The 18,596-nt window shown below is 37.9% G+C and overlaps 1 protein-coding gene across 7 annotated transcripts in view; it reads left to right on the forward strand.

The window, feature by feature from the left end:
* Nucleotides 1-18,596, forward strand: part of ROBO1 (roundabout guidance receptor 1) — a 739,670-nt gene that overhangs the window by 684,576 nt on the left and 36,498 nt on the right. For all 7 annotated transcript variants that reach the window (XM_064523274.1, XM_026107996.2, XM_064523237.1 and 4 more), the window contains 5 exons: nt 1,184-1,305; nt 3,728-3,959; nt 5,297-5,418; nt 8,931-9,102; nt 16,729-16,926. In XM_064523274.1, coding sequence (XP_064379344.1) covers nt 1,184-1,305; nt 3,728-3,959; nt 5,297-5,418; nt 8,931-9,102; nt 16,729-16,926 — 846 coding nt within the window. The remainder of the gene's footprint in view (nt 1-1,183; nt 1,306-3,727; nt 3,960-5,296; nt 5,419-8,930; nt 9,103-16,728; nt 16,927-18,596) is intronic.

The raw sequence follows: 18,596 nt of genomic DNA on the forward strand, positions 1-18,596 counted from the left end.
AGACAGGGAAAATAGTAGGCTAGAGCAAAGTGCATGCAATGCACTACTCTGTATCTGGGATTGTTGAAAAAAAAAATCACTTTAAGTACTTTTCATGAATTTCCCAGTCTGTGATTTTAACTGTTGTCAGCATGGTAGTTGTTTAAAATGAGGTGATCAAAGGGAGACATATGAAATCAATATAGAAACTATGTTACTCTGCTGTCCATAGTACATGTATATTTTAGCCACCCTATTAGTGACTGCCCTATAAATTTTATATATGTCTAGGACAGTCATTCTGTTTCAGTTAAGTATGCTTTCTGCAGAAGAGCTCTGCGTGCAGAAAATGTGTTTCCATTGTAAAAGCTGAAACCGCTGAATATTTTGAGGGGAATTTCTCTTTCATGTGTATGAACAATTCTTTTAGCTATAAGCTGCCAAAACCAAATATTGGGAGAGTGAGACAGCAACTGTGGTCTGCCTCCTGTTTACAGAAGTCATTTGCTATCAGAGAAGCATCAGCCGCATGACTCGTTTTTCTTCTCTTCTGTTGTTACACTTTTTTTGTAATTAAAACATTACATTAGATTGCCCATGAATGTATTTGTAGACACAACTTCTGCTTTTGCCCTTCATTGTGGGTTTCCTGGTCTCTTGGAATTTGAACTGGGTAGTTGAAAGTTTTCTCCTCCCTGCAGGAAAGAATAAAGAGATGCTGCTATAGTCATTTACCATAGATATCCCTGAGAGTGGTTCTTTCTTTTTATCCAGCATTTGTCTCCTGTTTTGTTATGTCAAAGGAAGTGCAGTGTATTGATTGGGTGCTAACCAAGCATTGGTGATTTGCTTAAGAAAACACTTCCTGTAGTTGCTTCTTACATAATTGGAAGGTACTCAGGGTAAACTACTGATTATAGCATCATATACTTTATGATATATGTAATTGTTAAAATAAGTATATGCTTATATAATAAAGTATATAATATATATATAACTATATATATATAATATATAGTTATATAGTTAATTATATTATTAATATTATTAATTTTATTATTAATATTATATTAATATATTATTAATATGTAGTATTATATATATATGATATATATAGTTATATATATAACTATATAATATATATATAAAATATATATAAAACAAATAAATATACTTGTGAGAATGGAATCTTAAATTATTACAGATATTCCACCAACAAGTCAAGGTGTGGATCACAAGCAAGTCCAGAGAGAACTAGGGGATGTGGTACTACATCTACACAACCCTACTATCCTTTCTTCCTCCTCAATTGAAGTTCATTGGACCGTAAGTATAGATCGGTATCATGGAGATGGCTCTATACATTGCTAGATTGCACTGTTTTGCGGCTGTGGAGTCACACTGTAAGAAGCTATGGAGTTTGTATACTTGCCAATGTTTTTCTTTGGAACTAAGTACTACTTGTCCTTTGCTAACCTACATCATTAAATTCTGACCTCTTTTCACCATTTTGTGTCTCTGTAGGTAATGCTGCTTACAATACAGTGAGGGTTTCAGAGTCCTCCCCTGGAAGCTAAAGGACTGATCAAAGCCTTCTTAAGTCATATTATTTGAGGCTTTTGCACTGCTTTCAGGAGGAAGTATATCAGTCCCCTAATGTCTTTGAGATAACATCGGCACTTCCCAGTCTGTCAGTCATTAGGTGGAGGGATATAGTGCATAATTCTGTTTGAGAGAGTTAATTCCATCCTACATACACCCACACCTTTAAAGCCTCATCTGAACCTACACTTCTTCCCAAGTGCATTATAAGTCAATACATGCGGTGCAGGGAGAAGAGAGGAAAATGGCAAACGGTGGTGGGGTGGTCTGTTGAGGTTGGCTCTGACAGGAGGAAGCAGGAAGCTGGACATATGGAGAATGTAGTAGAAGAGGAAATGAGAGAGTGAGGAAAATATACTGCATGAGTCCCAAAGTGAGGGGAATGAGAACATGCATGAAACAGATTCAAGAAAGGTTACCAGGCTGATGCCTCAGTGAAAGAAAGAATTAGAAATGGCTTAGAGTGGAAGACATTCTGGAATAAAAAGAAATGAGGAGGAAGAAGAACACAGGAAAGACAAAGTAATAAACGATAAGAAAATGTAATTCAAGAGACCAGTTTTAAAACAGAATGCAGAATGAAGAACAAATGAGGGACAATTATACTGGTGTGGCAATAAATCCCAAAGGAGTGGAAGTTGGAGGTCTTTTCAGAGCTCCTGTCTGCAGAAGTGTATAGGGGAGAGCATAGGACAGCAAAGGATATAGCCCCTGCCAGGTGATGGCAGACTATTTTTTCAAAGCACTTGACTAGCCCAATGGAGTCCTTGTCCATGACCAGGGTTCCTTGTTGCTGCAAGAATACAAATAATAATATCTGCTGTGTTGCACACTAATTACACTGTCATCTGCAGTAAGGCCACCTGCAGCAGGCAACCTCAGGTTTTAACTAATAACATCTCTGAGGTTCCTAGCGCAATTTTGTTTGACCTTTACTTACAGAACAACCTTTTCCAGACAGCCAGTTTTTGTCAGTCTCTTGGGTGGCCTGTGGCTTCTCTGCAATTTCAAAAGTAAGCATTACCTCAATGTTAGCTAACACATGTATTCTTTACACAATTATTAAAAATGAAGCATGTTGTTTTTTGGAGTAAAACTGCAAGCAAGCAGTTTTATTATATCACTGTATGACATTTTTGAAAACAGGGAAAATCTGATGCACTTTTTAAAAAGCCTTTCTTTTTGTTGGACTTCCTTATTCATCAGAAACTGGAACCAGCAGTTAAAGGACAGTGAATGTTTCACAAGAGATTGCTCCTTTAAGATAACTTTCTGTCTCAGTTATCACCAAATACATTGAGTCCCTCCTCATTTGCGTTATGGTCTCTTTTTCCATATGTGTGTTATGTCCTCAGTCGAAAAAGCAGTCAGGACTACTGACTATCATTTTGATCCACTTTTCCAAGTAGTCCTCTTCTGTATTGCCATCTTGATTTTTATGGGCCTCTTCTTAAACCAGCCCCTTTTCTCCAGCAGAGTAGCCTCCTGCTGAGTCAGTGAAGGTGGAGGAAGTGCCTGGATAAATTTGCCCTTTGCCTGAGGCAAACCTAATCAGCACAAGGCAGATAGTGCCAGCTGGCTGCCCTTTTAAATCACTTTCTCCAGAAGGAAGCAGGGAGGAAGCAGTGCTCATTTCATGGATTTTGGGAGGCTTCCACACCTCAGGAGAGGTGGCAGGTTTCTCTGTTTGATCTCTGCATTCATCATCCTGCACTGCTGAGCTATAGATCCCCTGCCCTCGCCCACCTCCCTTTGCCCTTGTGCTGGCTCGTCTGCAGAGCACGTTCGGGAGGGCAAGAAGTCTGTGCCTGTGCAGAGCTCCTTCCGCTCTGCTCAGACGCTCCGTGAATGTAAAGGTTGATCTTTTCGCAGCTTGAGGGCGTATTATACCACTCCGTTATCTCCCTTTAATGCCTTCATAAATCCACTGGAACTGGTGTCATTCTACCAGCGTCAAACGGATTAATGCACTTGTGCATCAGGCCTGTAATTTGCTGTAATTCAGGGAGCTTTTATCTAGTTCGGTGGTGTTGTTTACTTGGAATAAAATAAAATAGTCAGAGGACTGTGCGTAATGTCACAGACAGTTCATATTTATTAAACACTTTGTTTTGTGTCCTAATGTGCATTTCTGCTGTTTTGCCAGGTGGACCAGCAATCCCAGTATATTCAAGGATATAAAATTCTGTACCGGCCTACACCAGCATCCTATGGAGAGTCAGAATGGCTAATTTTTGAAGTGAGGACTCCAACCAAAAACAGTGTTATCATCCCAGAGCTGAAGAAAGGTGTAAACTATGAAATCAAAGCCCGCCCTTTTTTCAATGAGTTTCAAGGAGCGGACAGTGAAGTGAAATTTGCCAAAACCCTTGAAGAAGGCAAGTAGGAGCAAGGCTGTCTTCGTCTTGCCTTTTTGAAGTAGTATCCCAGCCTGCCTTTCTCCAATCTGTTCACTGTTTGATTTTGTTTGAAGTGCAGGCTGCTGGAGAACAGCAGTCTGCAGCAGAGGAGACTCTGTGTTGGACCAATCATTATGTGAATTGTTTGGTGTCACAGAAGTAAATATTCAGAAGGATGTATGAGAGACGGGGAGAGAGAGGGATGTGCAACCCCCCCTCCAACACACAATGGGAAATGTGCTTTTTATCTTCAGTGTTGTGTGCGCTCCTCCCTGCTGAGTTCATGGTCTGGTCACAAGTGACTTCTGTCAGATTCAAACACTTACTAATCACTATCTTGAGTAGATAGCAGACACCACAGAAATCATCAAAGCACTGTAGCTGAGGGAATGGAAACCACATTTTTTAAAAGGCTTTTATATCTGGATCAGTCACTAGTTCAAAATGAAAAGATGAATAAGGGCAACAGATATAGTGGACTAAATTATGTATTTCCATCTCATACATGTGCTAAAAAGGGAAGATTCATAAAGCTGTTCCTTTTGTCGTAGCTGTTCTGGTAACTCAGGCATAATAGGTATGCAAGATGTCCAGTGCCTCTGAGTAGGGATTTCAGTGCATCTGTTGGGATGTGATACCTTTTCCCTTCTCTCTCCCTCCCCAGTAGACGTATGTTTAGCTCTGGCTTAAATTCTCTCCCTCCCCAAAAGAGGTATGTTTAGCTCTGGCTTAAATTATTTCTGTGTGTGTTTCAAGCAGAGTGGTTAAATGCATTCATCCTAAGCATCATTTAGGCATCTAGTTTTACAAAGACCATTTAAAGTGCAAAATAGGAGTGTTAATGGTAATGCATTTTGTCTTGATTTTAATCAGCTTGTATTATTATTACTTACACAGTAGAGGAACTGGGGTTTAGCATTTCATCAGGGTCAGTTTATAGGCTGTACTTCTCGAAACTGTGGATCCTGGATGAGATGATTTGAGACCAGCGAGGAATTCATTGCTTGGAAATTCTGGCATGCAGGTAAAGGGCACCTGAGTTCAGGCGAATCTTGTGACCTGAGAGACTTTTCCAATCTTACAGAGAGAGACTACAGCAGAACTCAGGAGCCCAGTTGCAGGTTCACATCCCCTTCCTTGTACATCATTTTAGCTTGTGGGCAAGAATTGCCCTTAACGAAGGGTGGGGAGTTAAAAAAACATATTTGCATAGCCCAAAATAGACCACATGTAGTTCAGAAGCTGGCTTCATCTTAAAAAGCTGGCTGCTGCACTTGACAAACTTAACCATTCGATCTTTCCCTCCAAATAAATAGCTCCTAGCGCTCCGCCACAAAGCGTTTCAGTGACTAAAAATGATGGGAATGGGACTGCAATTGTGGTCACCTGGCAGCCACCCCCCGAGGATAACCAGAATGGGATGGTTCAAGAATATAAGGTAATACGCGTTTATCTCCTGGCAAGGATCAACAAGGTATTGATGGATAAGTTGTTTGTGGATGCTTGGCTCCATCTACTGGTTAAAGTAAGAGCACATGGGGTAGAAAATTGCTTCTTTGAATCAAACTCCATATTTAGTAATTCTGTCCAAATGGTAAAAAGCAATTAAAAGAGCCTGCATAAATCAAAGCGAAGGGTCAACATTCATAATTAAAATAACTACCTTCTTGCCTTCATTATACGTTGAGAAATGTGTACACAAGCTGAGAGGGAAATATACCTATTTGAGACCCATTTTGTGACTGAAAGATATTGGCTGATGTAATAAATATAAACAGGCTTAATGAGTTGAAAAGCTCAGGGATAATTATTAACAATGTTAAGATCTGAGTAAATTATATGTAACTGGGGTAGTTAAAACAAATGGAAAACTTTCCAATAAAGAATGTGTTTGTGTAAAATTAAATATATATAATGTAGAGAAACATTTCTGTTCTTTTAACACAAACACAGCTCTCATTATGCTATGTATTTTTTTAACAAATTGGAAGTATATTATAAAATATTTATTATTTGATGTTCATTTAGCAACAGACATTGTATTTATTCTCAGCTTAAATTGCTCTGAGATACATAGCAAAGTAAATGAAGCTGATTTTTCCTGAGCAAGCTTCAGACATTTTACGTGGCTAGTCATGGATATCAGGTCTGCTATATAGCCACTGAGTGGCAGGATGGTTTGTTTCAGTCTCTTGCAAATTGGCATTACTGATCCTGGCTATTCTTTTGAGGTAAAAAACTGTTATACGGACATTTATTCCTAGCCAACAAACGCCATTCTGCATTTTTTTCCCCTCACTAGAAACAGGAAAAGGAAGAGATCTCTAAGCTTCATGGTCAATTTAGAATAATAAAACACCTTTCAGAAACTGATTGACTGCTACAGAATCAGTTTGTGGCTTAGTTTCAGATACATAATGTAATTGGAAAAAATATATATTCACAAAGGTATTTCATTAAAAGGCAGACCTTGAACTGAAGAGAAAGAATTTTTCCCCTGAAGAAACTGCAGTAGAGGAATGTTAAGGTTGTGGTCACAAAACAATAGAAGACAAGAAATTCACATCTGAGAGTGGATATAGTATCTAACGTACCTCCTAGCATTTAGAGAGAAGAGGCTATCAGGTGTAAGAGCAAACATCTTGTAGTGCCCGTGTACCATTAGATGGCACAGTGGCACGTTTTACAACTCCTACATTTAGCGCAGGGATGCCATTATTTTCCTCTGTGGTGTTTGCCTTGGACAGAAAACAGACACATACGTAGTTGCTGTAGGAGCAGTATGTAGTTAATATTTTTTTGTCTAAAAATTAAAGAAATGCAAAAGCAGTGTTTCGAAATTAAGAACCAATAACTGGGGGCAGCATAGAAACACAGATCTTGTAAAATTTTCTGTTTTCCACCTTCTGTCTCCTATTTTTTCCCTAGAAGAAAGGTATGTATGGGGGGGGGGGGGGGATTCTTCATTCTCTCAGCAACTCACACCCAGGACAAGAGTGTACCTACTTAATTAAAGATAAAACAAATTGAAAAAAGGATACTATCTTAATTGGAGAAGTGCCAGTACCGCTCAAAAAAAAAAAAAAAAAAAAAGAGAGAGAAAAAGAAATTCAAATCACAGTACAGATCATTCTGTCATCCCCTATCACGAAGTTAGAAAGTCAGTTGCTATACTGGCTTTTTCTTCACTGATGTGTCCATTATAGTGAGAATTCCTCTGTATTTCATAACATTCTAAAAACTAGTTTTCACTTCCCTATTTAGGGTATACAATTGACTGTAGTATTGGCAAGCACTCAACAACCTGAAGTTTAATGTGATATTCTCAATTTGTGAATTTCTCTGTGTATTTGAGTACTTAAGAACAACACATTTTCACCGCAGATAGGGAATGCATATTTGCAAATGCTCGATACATTGATTTTATTTTTTGCATATATGTTATTATGAAGGTGGTGGCAACAGTTTCTGTCAAAATTTCCTAAGTCAAAATATACATTTATATCTATTTTTGCTTACTTTTTATGAAGTTCTTACATAAATAATAGCTTTTCCATAGACTATGCTTTAGAATTTAAGAGCAGTAATAATAACGCTACTACTACTGCTAATGGCTGAAACAATATGTATTTAATATCGGAATATAAAATGGAGATTCTCTTTTGTTCTCTCGGTGTGCTTTGACCAGCTTTTCAAAAACGGTTATGTATTTGCTAAATTGACATTTTATTTCTAAGGAGTTTAAAAAACATTTCAGATCCTCACAGTGTCCCACTAGCATTCTTTCAGTCCTTGGCATACAGAGAATGAAAAACAGTCTTACAGTGTCCTGAAGGTGAAATAAAGAAGGTTTACAGTATCCAAGCAGAAAGGACTCCCCCCAAAATGCTCTACCAATTGTTCTGTGCCTTAAAAGTGAAGCTTGTTCACCAGATAATCTCTGCAGCAGCAGAATTGCACAAGGGGCTAAGAACAGATACCTGGGTAGTAAATCTTTTAGGAGCTCCGTATGTCAGAATCTTCCCTCCTTCAGAAATGTTGATGTTCCCAGGAAAGGTTGTTTCTTCACAGAGGAAGTGCTGAATTTTTTCACCTTCTGGATAAATGTCCATGGTAAAGTAACACATTTGCGGAAAGGGAATAAAAAAGAAATTAACACAGCTTCATCAAATTTTCAACGGACCTAGATTGGCTGCTGCTTCATCTTTAATAGCAGTTGAGAGTTCAACCATACTTTTAAAAGCATTTGCTGTACAAGCAAAAACCTCATCAGATTGTTTCTCACAGTCATTTAATATCATGGAGGTCATCTGTAAAATGGTGAATTGAAGCCTTTAGATGTGTCCTGATCTCATCCAAAAGATGAGATCTAACAGCATGTTGTTGCCTCTCAAAAGAAGATGGCATATTACTCTACCCTTGCCACTAGCTGCTGTTCAGAGAAAAAAAAAAAAAGACAACTTTGTGATTCCAGCATAATATCAATTCTCTTGTGAAGCCGTGTGATGGAAGACTTGCCCTTGCACTTGAGTGAAGAAAGCATTGCTTGATGGATTATTCTTGAACAAGAGAATTGCAAATTCATTTAACTGAATGCTCTTACTCTGTTGTTTATGTGCATGATTTTTGGCTAAGAGGCTTACCTTATTTGTCCAGTGTTACAAATGCTTTTATTTTTATTAGCACTCCTGTCATGGGTTGAACTGTAAATGTATTAGGACAAACCTATCAAATAATTTTAATGGTTGGAGCTGCTTTTTGGAACAGGAAGTATCTTTTTAGTACTCATGCAGTGCCTAGAACAGTGATCCATGGCTGCAGCTTTTAGCAGTGACAAATTCTAACTCTCTTTATCCAGCAGAAAGGAATTATGTCATCCTTCCATCCAGTTATCCTTTCAGTGTTGAATTTTGAACATTTATATATACAATACACTTCACTTCCCTGCAGGTTTGGTGCCTTGGCAATGAAAGTCGATACCATATAAACAAGACAGTGGATGGTTCCACCTTTTCCGTAGTCATCCCCTCCCTAGTTCCTGGTATTCGATACAGCGTGGAAGTGGCAGCAAGTACCGGAGCAGGACCTGGAGTGAAAAGTGATCCACAGTTTATCCAGTTAGGTAAGCCTGCTGGTAATCCTACCTGTTGGTTTCAGTGACTTTTGTTGTGTTTGCTTTTGTCTTCTATGGAACCAGAAATATTTTCAAGACCAGTGGAATGGATAGTGTTACTTGATGTCTGGAATAGCAGGATTTGGCATTTCTGGCTTTAAACTTTTCTTAGGACTGAATTCTAAAGATGAGGTTATAACAATATCTCTTGCTATTTTTTTTAATCTCCCAGTTCAGCAATGCTTTTTGGTTGTTGATTTTTCAAAGTAATTTTTCACAGTAAGAATGGTGTAATAAAACATGTAAAGCAGTATGAATCACAAGTCTTGGCTCACTTTAGCTTAGGGATGTAATTCGTCTTGATCAGATTTTATCTTTCTTCATTAAGGCAAAAAACCAAGAGCATGCTACAGTTACGTACAATAAGTATCAACTATGGGAGAAAGCAAGTAAACAATTGCAGTACAGGTACAAGAGGTATGTAGATGATTTATAGTAATCTTCATCTCCTAAGTTTATCTACACCAAACATCTCTGTGTCACAAATGAGGATCAATGGCATTGCATCTGGATGTATCTGGGAGAATTGCATTTTTGCTGTTGGCTAGCAGAAGAACAAGATAAAGGTGTAGTCATACCTTGCTTTGCCAGTAGGCCTTTATCAGAATACCTTATCATTACAGTATATAATCTGTGTTATCAAATCAAAAAGCAAACTCAGCATGTTGCTTTGGACTTTGTGTCCCTTTCTACTTTTATGTCATCAATATATCTTCCTAGTTACTTGATTTTTTTATATTTAAAAGTCTATAATTATTGGATATGAAAAAAGGACAGAACAACTGATATATTTGGAAAATTACATGTACGTTACCTTGACTATTAAAATGAAGGTCATCTACAACATATTTAACTTACATAAGCATATGATTTCCATTTACATAAAGAGAGATTTTATGACAAAATTACACACGGCTTACACGGTACTTCAATAATATGCGTAGAAAACGATTGGTGTTTGTTTGAATGTTCTTTCCTAAGGCAGCTTCCATTCTCAGGAATTAAAGTTCTTTCTATACAGCTTAGATTTTGAAAACTTTAGATCAGTGAAGTATAAAATAATGGCGAAACCTTGATGTTCAAAACCAAAGACTTGATAACCACACTTTTGTCTTTTCTCTGATGATAAACAAATGCTAATTGCAAGTGAATTTTCTAATAATCAGTTTGGCTTTTTGGCAAGCAGAAAAAGGAGCAAATCAGAGCAGGATCTTTTCCCTGCTCCTGGGTTGCTGGCCTTTATTGACACTACGTTGGAAAGCATGAAGTGATCACACAACTCAGAGGATGTTCAGATGTACTAGTATGGCTATAGCTTTGTAAAAGCCAATAGAAGTCAAATTCCTAGCCTTTGCACGTCTTCTTCTAATGCATTTTATAGTACAGTACAAGCGAAAGAACTCTCATTCAAACTTGGACATTTAAATATCAAGGCACTGCAAAACTAGTACTAAATAATTCAGGTGTTCAGTGTTGCCTTTGAAAGTGTCTTTGTTCCAGGTTATATTTTTCCGATTTATCTATCTTTGTAAGGACTAGCTCATTAGAATCCAATGTTTAGTGGCCTTTGTGTCCGTGCTAAGAGTTCAGTTCCTAAAGTACTGGCAAAACTGTTACACCTGATATTATTAATAATTAACACTATAATTTTCAACATAGGCTGAATATTGCATATGCAGTATGTAGATACAGTATCTGAAAGTGTTAAAATCATAGCAAACACCTTGCCATTAAGGCTGTCTTATACTTTTAAGGCACAGCCCTCTGCCACTCCTTTGCTGATATAGTAATGCATCATCCCTGTAGCACTGTGTTGACATTTTTTTGAAGTTTGTTGAAATTTAGGTCCCTGACAGACTGTTGATCAAAGTGTTGCCTATGTCCATCTGTAACTGGCTATCAACCCCACACTTTTGCAAGCTGTATGAGCCAGCGATGGTGACAGTGGGCAATGAGATCATACTTCTCGGGGCTAAGCTAAAACAAACATTGTGCTCCCTGAAAGGGAGAACTGGGTTTGTTCCTAGTTCCTGCATGGGTATGGCTGGTATAAAACTCCAGTCCCTATCTTCACCTCAGCTTCCTTTTTTGTAGCCATGCATTCCCATGTGATTGGGGTGTGATTTCATATTTTTTACTGCTTGCTTCTAGTTAAGTGGCCAGAGCTACATACAGTAAGAAGTCCTGTACATACATACAGTAAAAGTCCTGTAATTTGGTCACTACAGTTGCATGACAAAGATCTGGACACAGGAGACGTGTGGGGATCCATGCCGCTGGAAGCAGTACAAAGGAGTTTCTAGAGAGTGCTGCTTTGCTTTAGGCAACTGCAGGAGGCTACTTAGAATTAGTACTTAAATTTAAGAAGAGTGCCCTTTAGTAGCACCGAGCAGCTTAAAATCAAGGCACAAGAATGGCTCCAAGCTACCTAACTCTTCCCGCTGATACCAGCTCTCTTAGAGCCCCCACAGAGGGCTGCATTCTCGGTTTTTGGACATGCTCCCAGCACGAGAGTGGAGCAGGCACTGCTGTTTGCTGGTAGCTCTTCTGAAGAAAGAAAATTAACTTGTTGATGTCATCATTTGGCACCTTTCACAGGCAATAAATCAAATGGTTACAGAGAGAGGGGAGGGATGCTAGACTGGGGAAGGATCTATGTGCTCAACAAACTGTATTTTTGCCATAGTCGATTTCAAGATTCTGCTTTTCTTTCACTGATCCCAACTTTTCCTTCTGTAAATCTTTTCCTGATGCCTGAATTAATACAATACTTCCATTTTTGACTTAAGAATTCCATGTGTGCAATTGGGATATACTGTGCGATTTACATGTTAGACTTATTTTTTTGAACAACTTTTCATAAAAATCAAAGGTACGTCTCCTCCTAGTGTGTTTTCATTACAAAAATGTGAGGCTAGATTTTGGTTGGCTGCGGAGCATCCAAAGAAGAGGTGTCATGCAAGTTTATTGCCCCGATGTAACACACTCCCTTGCAGAGCACAACCTCATTTGTGCGCCATGCAGGATGCTCCCAGGTTTCTGCCTGGGAGAGGCTCCTGGGCAGAGTTTCAGCCACAGGTGCATGACGTGAGGAAGCTGCACTTGCCTGAGGCCGCGCTCCAGACTGAGAGGGGAGGCTGGGAGAAACTGGACTCTCTGAGAGCTGAGATATGCAATCGCTGCCCCGTGCATCAGCCAAGCTCTGATAACTGACCTTGTGTGCACACTTAACCTTTTACCGAGACAGGTACAAATTGTGAGCTCAAACCTCTTTTGTTTTCCATATCTCAGCTGACATGAAGCAGCTCACTGAGCTGCCATACCTCAGACTTCCAGTGCCACCTGGGACAGGCCAACCATAGATGCACTTGTTATTCAATTCAGTCACATTTCAGGGTTTAAAATCATGAGACCAACCACAAAATGGTGCATCTTACTTAAAACACTACTCTTGGGGCTTTTAAATTTTCTTTTTAGTTTTGAGCCACCTTTTAAAGCTTTCCCTGAAACTGAAAAGGCCAGAAACCCATTTTTTGTTTGTTTTTAAGACAAAAGTTGATATTTTACATAAGTAAAAGACTGCAAGACCTGTGGTGTTAAGGCAAAAATACATATTTCATGAGAACTTGCCACAGCTCACTCTAAGTATTTTCATTTATCATACTATCCAGTGGAGGTAAAATTGTAGTGAGAAATCTGTCATGATTTCTGTCTTGTAATGATATGTACCTTCAGGACAAGGGTTACAAAAATGCTCTGTACAGAAAATTGAGAATTATCAGAACAAAGTAAATTTGCTGATCTCTAGTCTCACTTTTGCTAGTGATGGCATGCTGCTTATGATAGCTCTGCTGTTAATATTACTCATAAACAAATAATTTGTATGAATATATTGTATGGATTTATTTTTAAGAGATGTCTGTAAAATAATTGTAGATGTTGAGTGCATTATTCAACTAGTGGGTGTCTCAAGTGTACAAAATACAAGTCTCCTTGAATCTTTATTATTCTAATCACTTCCTTTATGAGATATGATTTGTGAACTTGTGATTTGTGCCTGCCTTTAGGGATATTATTCTTTCAGCCCCTCAAGTACTCCTACAGTGCAATAGTTGTAAGGTTTTTTGTTGATATGTTTCTTTCTCTTGTGGCCTGCCAATGACTTGATAGAAGTAGACTGTTTTTTCTCACAGCAAGCCCTTCCAAACCAGCTCGGTGCTGTCTCCTCACAAATTGTATGTCGTAAGATCGAAGTGCAAAAATGATATTTTTCCGGTTATGGAAATGGAGACAAAACAGTCTATTCTTAAGCTGGTAATATTTTATCAAATAATTTTCATATTGCCTCATGCACATATATTCAAGGAAACCTCAGACATTATTGCAAATTTCAAGTGCTTTGCAAGTTCTGGATTGCCAGAACTAGCAGTCTCCATGAGACCTAAATTTTCCTACTTACTGTTCATACATTTTGTGTACTGAAAGAGACGGGCAGGCAGATGGAAAATAGCATGCCGTAGGGTGTACACACACAGGGCAAAGTTAAGGTTGCTTGCACACCTGTGAACCTGGAATTTCCTATCTGTTGTGAATCTTTGGCATTCCAATCTGAATTGTATTTTGACCTTGCATTTAACAACTTTAACATTGATTTTTACATTATTACTTACATGTATATTTTAAATTGGAGAACTCCATTCTGTTCAATATACATTTCAATAAGATTTTACTGAATTTTGAACTTGGAGCTTTGGGACAGATCCCGTACCCTGTGAACAATAGGCACGGCAAGAGTTATCTGTGGTCAAAAGAAGTCTCTTCTCTTGGGGCAGAAGAAGACGGGATGAGTCAGTGTGATAATATGCTGGTTTCAGGGAGTAGTGATCCGCCTGCTCCAACAATTCTGAGGCATTTTCAAGTACATTATATGTTGTGGCTGCTGCTCTGGCAGTAAGATGCGCTTTGCCTTAGAGTGTTTATGTTCACTTATTATTTTGGCATGTTTCCCTGAGGAGTGCAAGCCGGAACAGGAATGTTGATTATGAACCACTTATCTCTCAATCAAAGCTTCCAGAAGTTTCCCAGGATGAAGAAAAAGCACTTTTTAAGTCCAAGAGCTTTTTTCCTGACACATTTCACTGGACTATTACAAAGAATGAAGATGCCTTTCTCAAAGAAGGGCTTCCTAAATAATGTATGTTGAAAATTTTAGCAATAAGGAGTTCACTAGATTTAATTCCCCTTGTTTTATGTTTAGCTTATTTTCCATTTTTAAATTAAAAGAGGAGCAGGAGGTGGGTCAAATGTGGTCTCTTGAGGGCTCTTCTGTGCTATTTTCTATGATGCTGTTTATATGACTGTACACACAAACACATTTTTCTCCTTATCGTGTGTATAAATATATACCGGTTAATGTAATGACCCTAACAGTCCACTCATATACTGTGTGGCCCAAGTCTGGTTTCTTAAAAACAAATATATTATTATGCTGTTCATATGCTTGCAAGGGACAGCAAAATAACACCATGAAATGAATCTTAATTAAAGATTAGAACAATAAATGTTCAAAGAGGTTCTTCAGTATTTTGTAATCTTGAGACATGTATTGGTTGAGCAATGCAAAATGCTGGTATATACAAAGGTGTTATCCTTATGCATGGCTGTATTGTTGATGTGTTTATAAAACATTCTCATTTTCTCATTCTCATTCACTCTTTGTTTTAGGAATGGGAGTGCTTTTTTTTTTTTGCTTTAAGCATATGTTTTTAGAGGATAAGGGAAAAAATATCAACTTTCCTCTTATTTTATTTGCAACCACAGGTGCTCTAGGCATCTTTTTAAAAGATACAAGGTAGTGTAGCAGTTTAAAAATACAGAAAATGTAAGCTTACTCATTTTGAAATCAGAGTGATGATGCAAGTTTTCATATCTTAATATGGCCTCAGCTGCAAAGAGACAAAAGATGAGATACAGAGTGACAGTTTTAATTCATTAGTCACAGTATACTTTATACGTTTAAGCCCATCTGGCCACTTGTGTGGAACTTCACTTGGCTGTCTCTGTAAAATCTGAAGCAAGCCATCTTAACCTTGCACAAATAGGCATGAAATCTCTAAACCCAGCAGACACAAAGGGTGTATTAGTACGCAAAGCCTGAGCCTGCCTAGTGAACTTTCAGACTAGGCAGTGCACTTAGGATCACAGAAGATAAAGGGATTTGAAATACGAAAAAAAAATTTCAATAAGCTAACAGTCAAAGGCATCGATTCCTTGGCAAAATAGGTATTTGGCCATGATGTCACACAAACAGAAATCTGGAATTTTGCACTTGAAAAAAGCTATTATTATTTTAATCATTTCCCATTCATAAAGGTGTCCTCTCCAGAGGAAGTTCTTTTGATTTTACTTGTACAGTTTGTTGCAATTCCATATCCTGTTTGTATTGTGGTTGCTTTTATCTTATTTAAGCTTACTTTGGAACAAACAAGAGACAGCATAACGAAAAAAATTAACCTACTCACCTGGTTATTTTTAGGGAAAAGTGTTGTTTTTTAAGTGGATAGATTTTCATTCGTTACATATTTTATTAAAATATTCATACATATTTATTAATACAATTGTTTGAGAATAGTTCCATGAGTAAACAGCACCTTTCTCCTTAAAACACTAATCTCGGATCCAGAATCTGATGTCACTATCCATAGCAGAAAAACAACTAACTGTCGGATTTGCGCTAAAACAAAAAAGGGTATTTCAAAGACTAAGCTGTGGAATGTGTAAAGCAATATCCACTCTGAGTAAAGGTTTCAAATTCTTGCCCTCACTCTGTGTACTAATGAAATTTGCAATGAGCAGTCACTGCGGTGGTAAAAATAAGGCAGACAGTAGTTTATCTTTGAGCTGCTTCATTACAGTTGGAAAGCATTGTTCAGTAGCCAAATATTGTCACTACTGTTTCTAGAAGGTTCCTGAAAAAGTAGAACAGAAAGAGAACAAAAGACTGTTTCTTACAGATGCTTCCTATGTAAAAAATTAAAAATCACGTGCAAAAAATGCATCCTCTGTTTTGATCTGATCTTTAAGAGTAAACAGTTTTTGAAGAGGGTTACATTTCCAGTAATAATGAGACTGCTCGACTGCTTCTACCAATTCATACCTCCTTTTTAGTCATCCTTTAGCTTGTTCATCCATGTCAGGAGGGCAGAATTGGTTATTTTGTACATTTACTTCTTTATGTACTCTTAAATTTTCAGTCGTCTTGAGTTGAGGTCAAAGTGAGAGACCGCAAAGAGAATGTTAGACTGTGTAGTATAAGATTCAAATCCTGTATCAGGAAATGCTAAATTAAAGTTCATTACTCAATATCAACCTTATGAATGTATTTTGAATTTGTGTTTCTTCTGTGATTTTCAGTTCTATGTGAATGTATGATTATGTAGTTGAATTTATGCTTTCACAAAACCGTAAGAGCAGTCGAAGCATCTATTTTGTACTTCAGCTTTCATTGTCTTGCGATGTTTGCTGACATTTGCTCATGCCAATTCATTGGTGATTTTGGGTGTCTTTTTTTTTCAGATTCTCATGGAAACCCCGTGTCTTCAGAAGATCAAGTCAGTTTAGCCCAGCAGATTTCTGATGTAGTAAAACAGCCTGCCTTTATTGCGGGAATTGGTGCAGCCTGTTGGATTATCCTTATGGTCTTCAGCATCTGGCTATATCGCCACAGGAAGAAGCGAAATGGACTCACTAGTACTTACGCTGGTATCAGAAAAGGTGCCATATTACATGTTTCAATCCATTAGCAGCTGAATGCCTGTTTACTGAGCTATGAGCCATTTTCTTTATCACCCGTCTCTTACTTTTCTAAGACTTGATGCAGGGTTTACCAAACTATTTCAAAGCTGTCAGGAAGTTTGGATCAGAACCCCATATAGGAGACATTAATAACTACACAACATGTAATACCTGGCTTTTAAGTATGAGCCTTCAGCAAAATACCTAGATGAGCTTTTCATAGAAGATACTCATACGAACAAGAGGAGAAATGTATGAGATGGATTTAAGGCTGGCAGCTTCCACTATGCCCTTGCTATCTGACACTGTACCATCTGAAAAGGAAGCAACTGGATGGTAGTGCATTGTCCCTTTTATTCAGTCTTTTGCCTGCTGCTATGAATACTAACAGTGGTGTCAGTTAATGTAATGCTCTTGGTGTGTGTACCTGGATTTCCTTACATTCTGGGGAAATGCGATAAAGTGACTGTCTAAGAAAGCACAACAGTAATACTTTCCAAGACCCTTTCATAAATGCTGTTGTGAGGTCCTTCTTTGGGGCTGAATTCTGGGGCTATATCAAATCTAGCATTTGCATTCAGGTAGAATGGCAGCTCTGGGACTAACTTAAAGCACTCTTCATTTTCATGTTATTGATACCTTTTATATCAGATAGTTGGTGGCAAGCAGTGCTTTACAGTATAATCTGTGCAAACAAAACCAGGATCTCTGCCTGGAAGATCTTCTGGAATAAAAACTTGTTTTCTCCCAATTGAATAGTCTTTTGATTAAGCCCTCAAGTTAAAGCTGAATTCAGTCAGCAACTGTTCATTGCAACTCAAAGTTACATCGTACCACATACACACTCACAGAGTGATAGAATGAATCAGGATGAGCAATCCTCCTTTTAAAGAATCAGGGGGAGGATTTGGGAGATTTAGCAGTTAAAAGATAGGCTTAGGCTTAAAAGGTGCACACATCTTCGTGTTCTGAAAGGTGTCATGAGATTACATTCTTCAGTCACTTCAGTATGAATGTGTGATGGGTCAGAGAGATAGGCCAATGTAATACAAATTTTTTTGAACAGTAGTTGTGTGTCACAATAAGAAGAAAACAATGGCAAAAATAGCAACTGAGTTGCGTAATGGAGATAGATAAATAATTTTGACATGTAGCAGAATTTTAGGTGGCCCCCATATTATTGAAGTGTCAATTCTACACTATTGAATAGTCTAACTTATGTTAGACTTCAGTCACAGTGGTTTTAGTAGAGCTGCAACCACATAAATCAAGGATGAATTTCATTTTTGATTTTGTTGTTCTAGGATTTCTTAGGTAACACAGACCCTGACGTACTGCTGCATTAGCCTGCTCTGTTTTGTTTTACTAATAGCATGCTGCCACACTGCCTTTCTACAGTGCTGTAAAACTAATATCACTATGCTTTCAGCAGTATCTGTGATTAAGCAAAAGGCATATAATATGTTTAAAAATGATCACTTCAATGACATCAGCTATTGTTCAAAACAGCTGTGTTTTTTCAATAGCTGTAAAAATATCTTTTGTATAATTTACTGGGTATTTCAATAAAAAATATACAGAAAAGCAGGGTCTGCATCTCCGTTAACAAGTATTCTTCAAGAAAAAAAAGCATCTTTACTGAAATAGAA

The sequence above is a fragment of the Dromaius novaehollandiae genome, chromosome 1, assembly GCF_036370855.1.
Source record: "Dromaius novaehollandiae isolate bDroNov1 chromosome 1, bDroNov1.hap1, whole genome shotgun sequence".
In the NCBI taxonomy this organism is placed as follows: Eukaryota; Metazoa; Chordata; class Aves; order Casuariiformes; family Dromaiidae; genus Dromaius; species Dromaius novaehollandiae.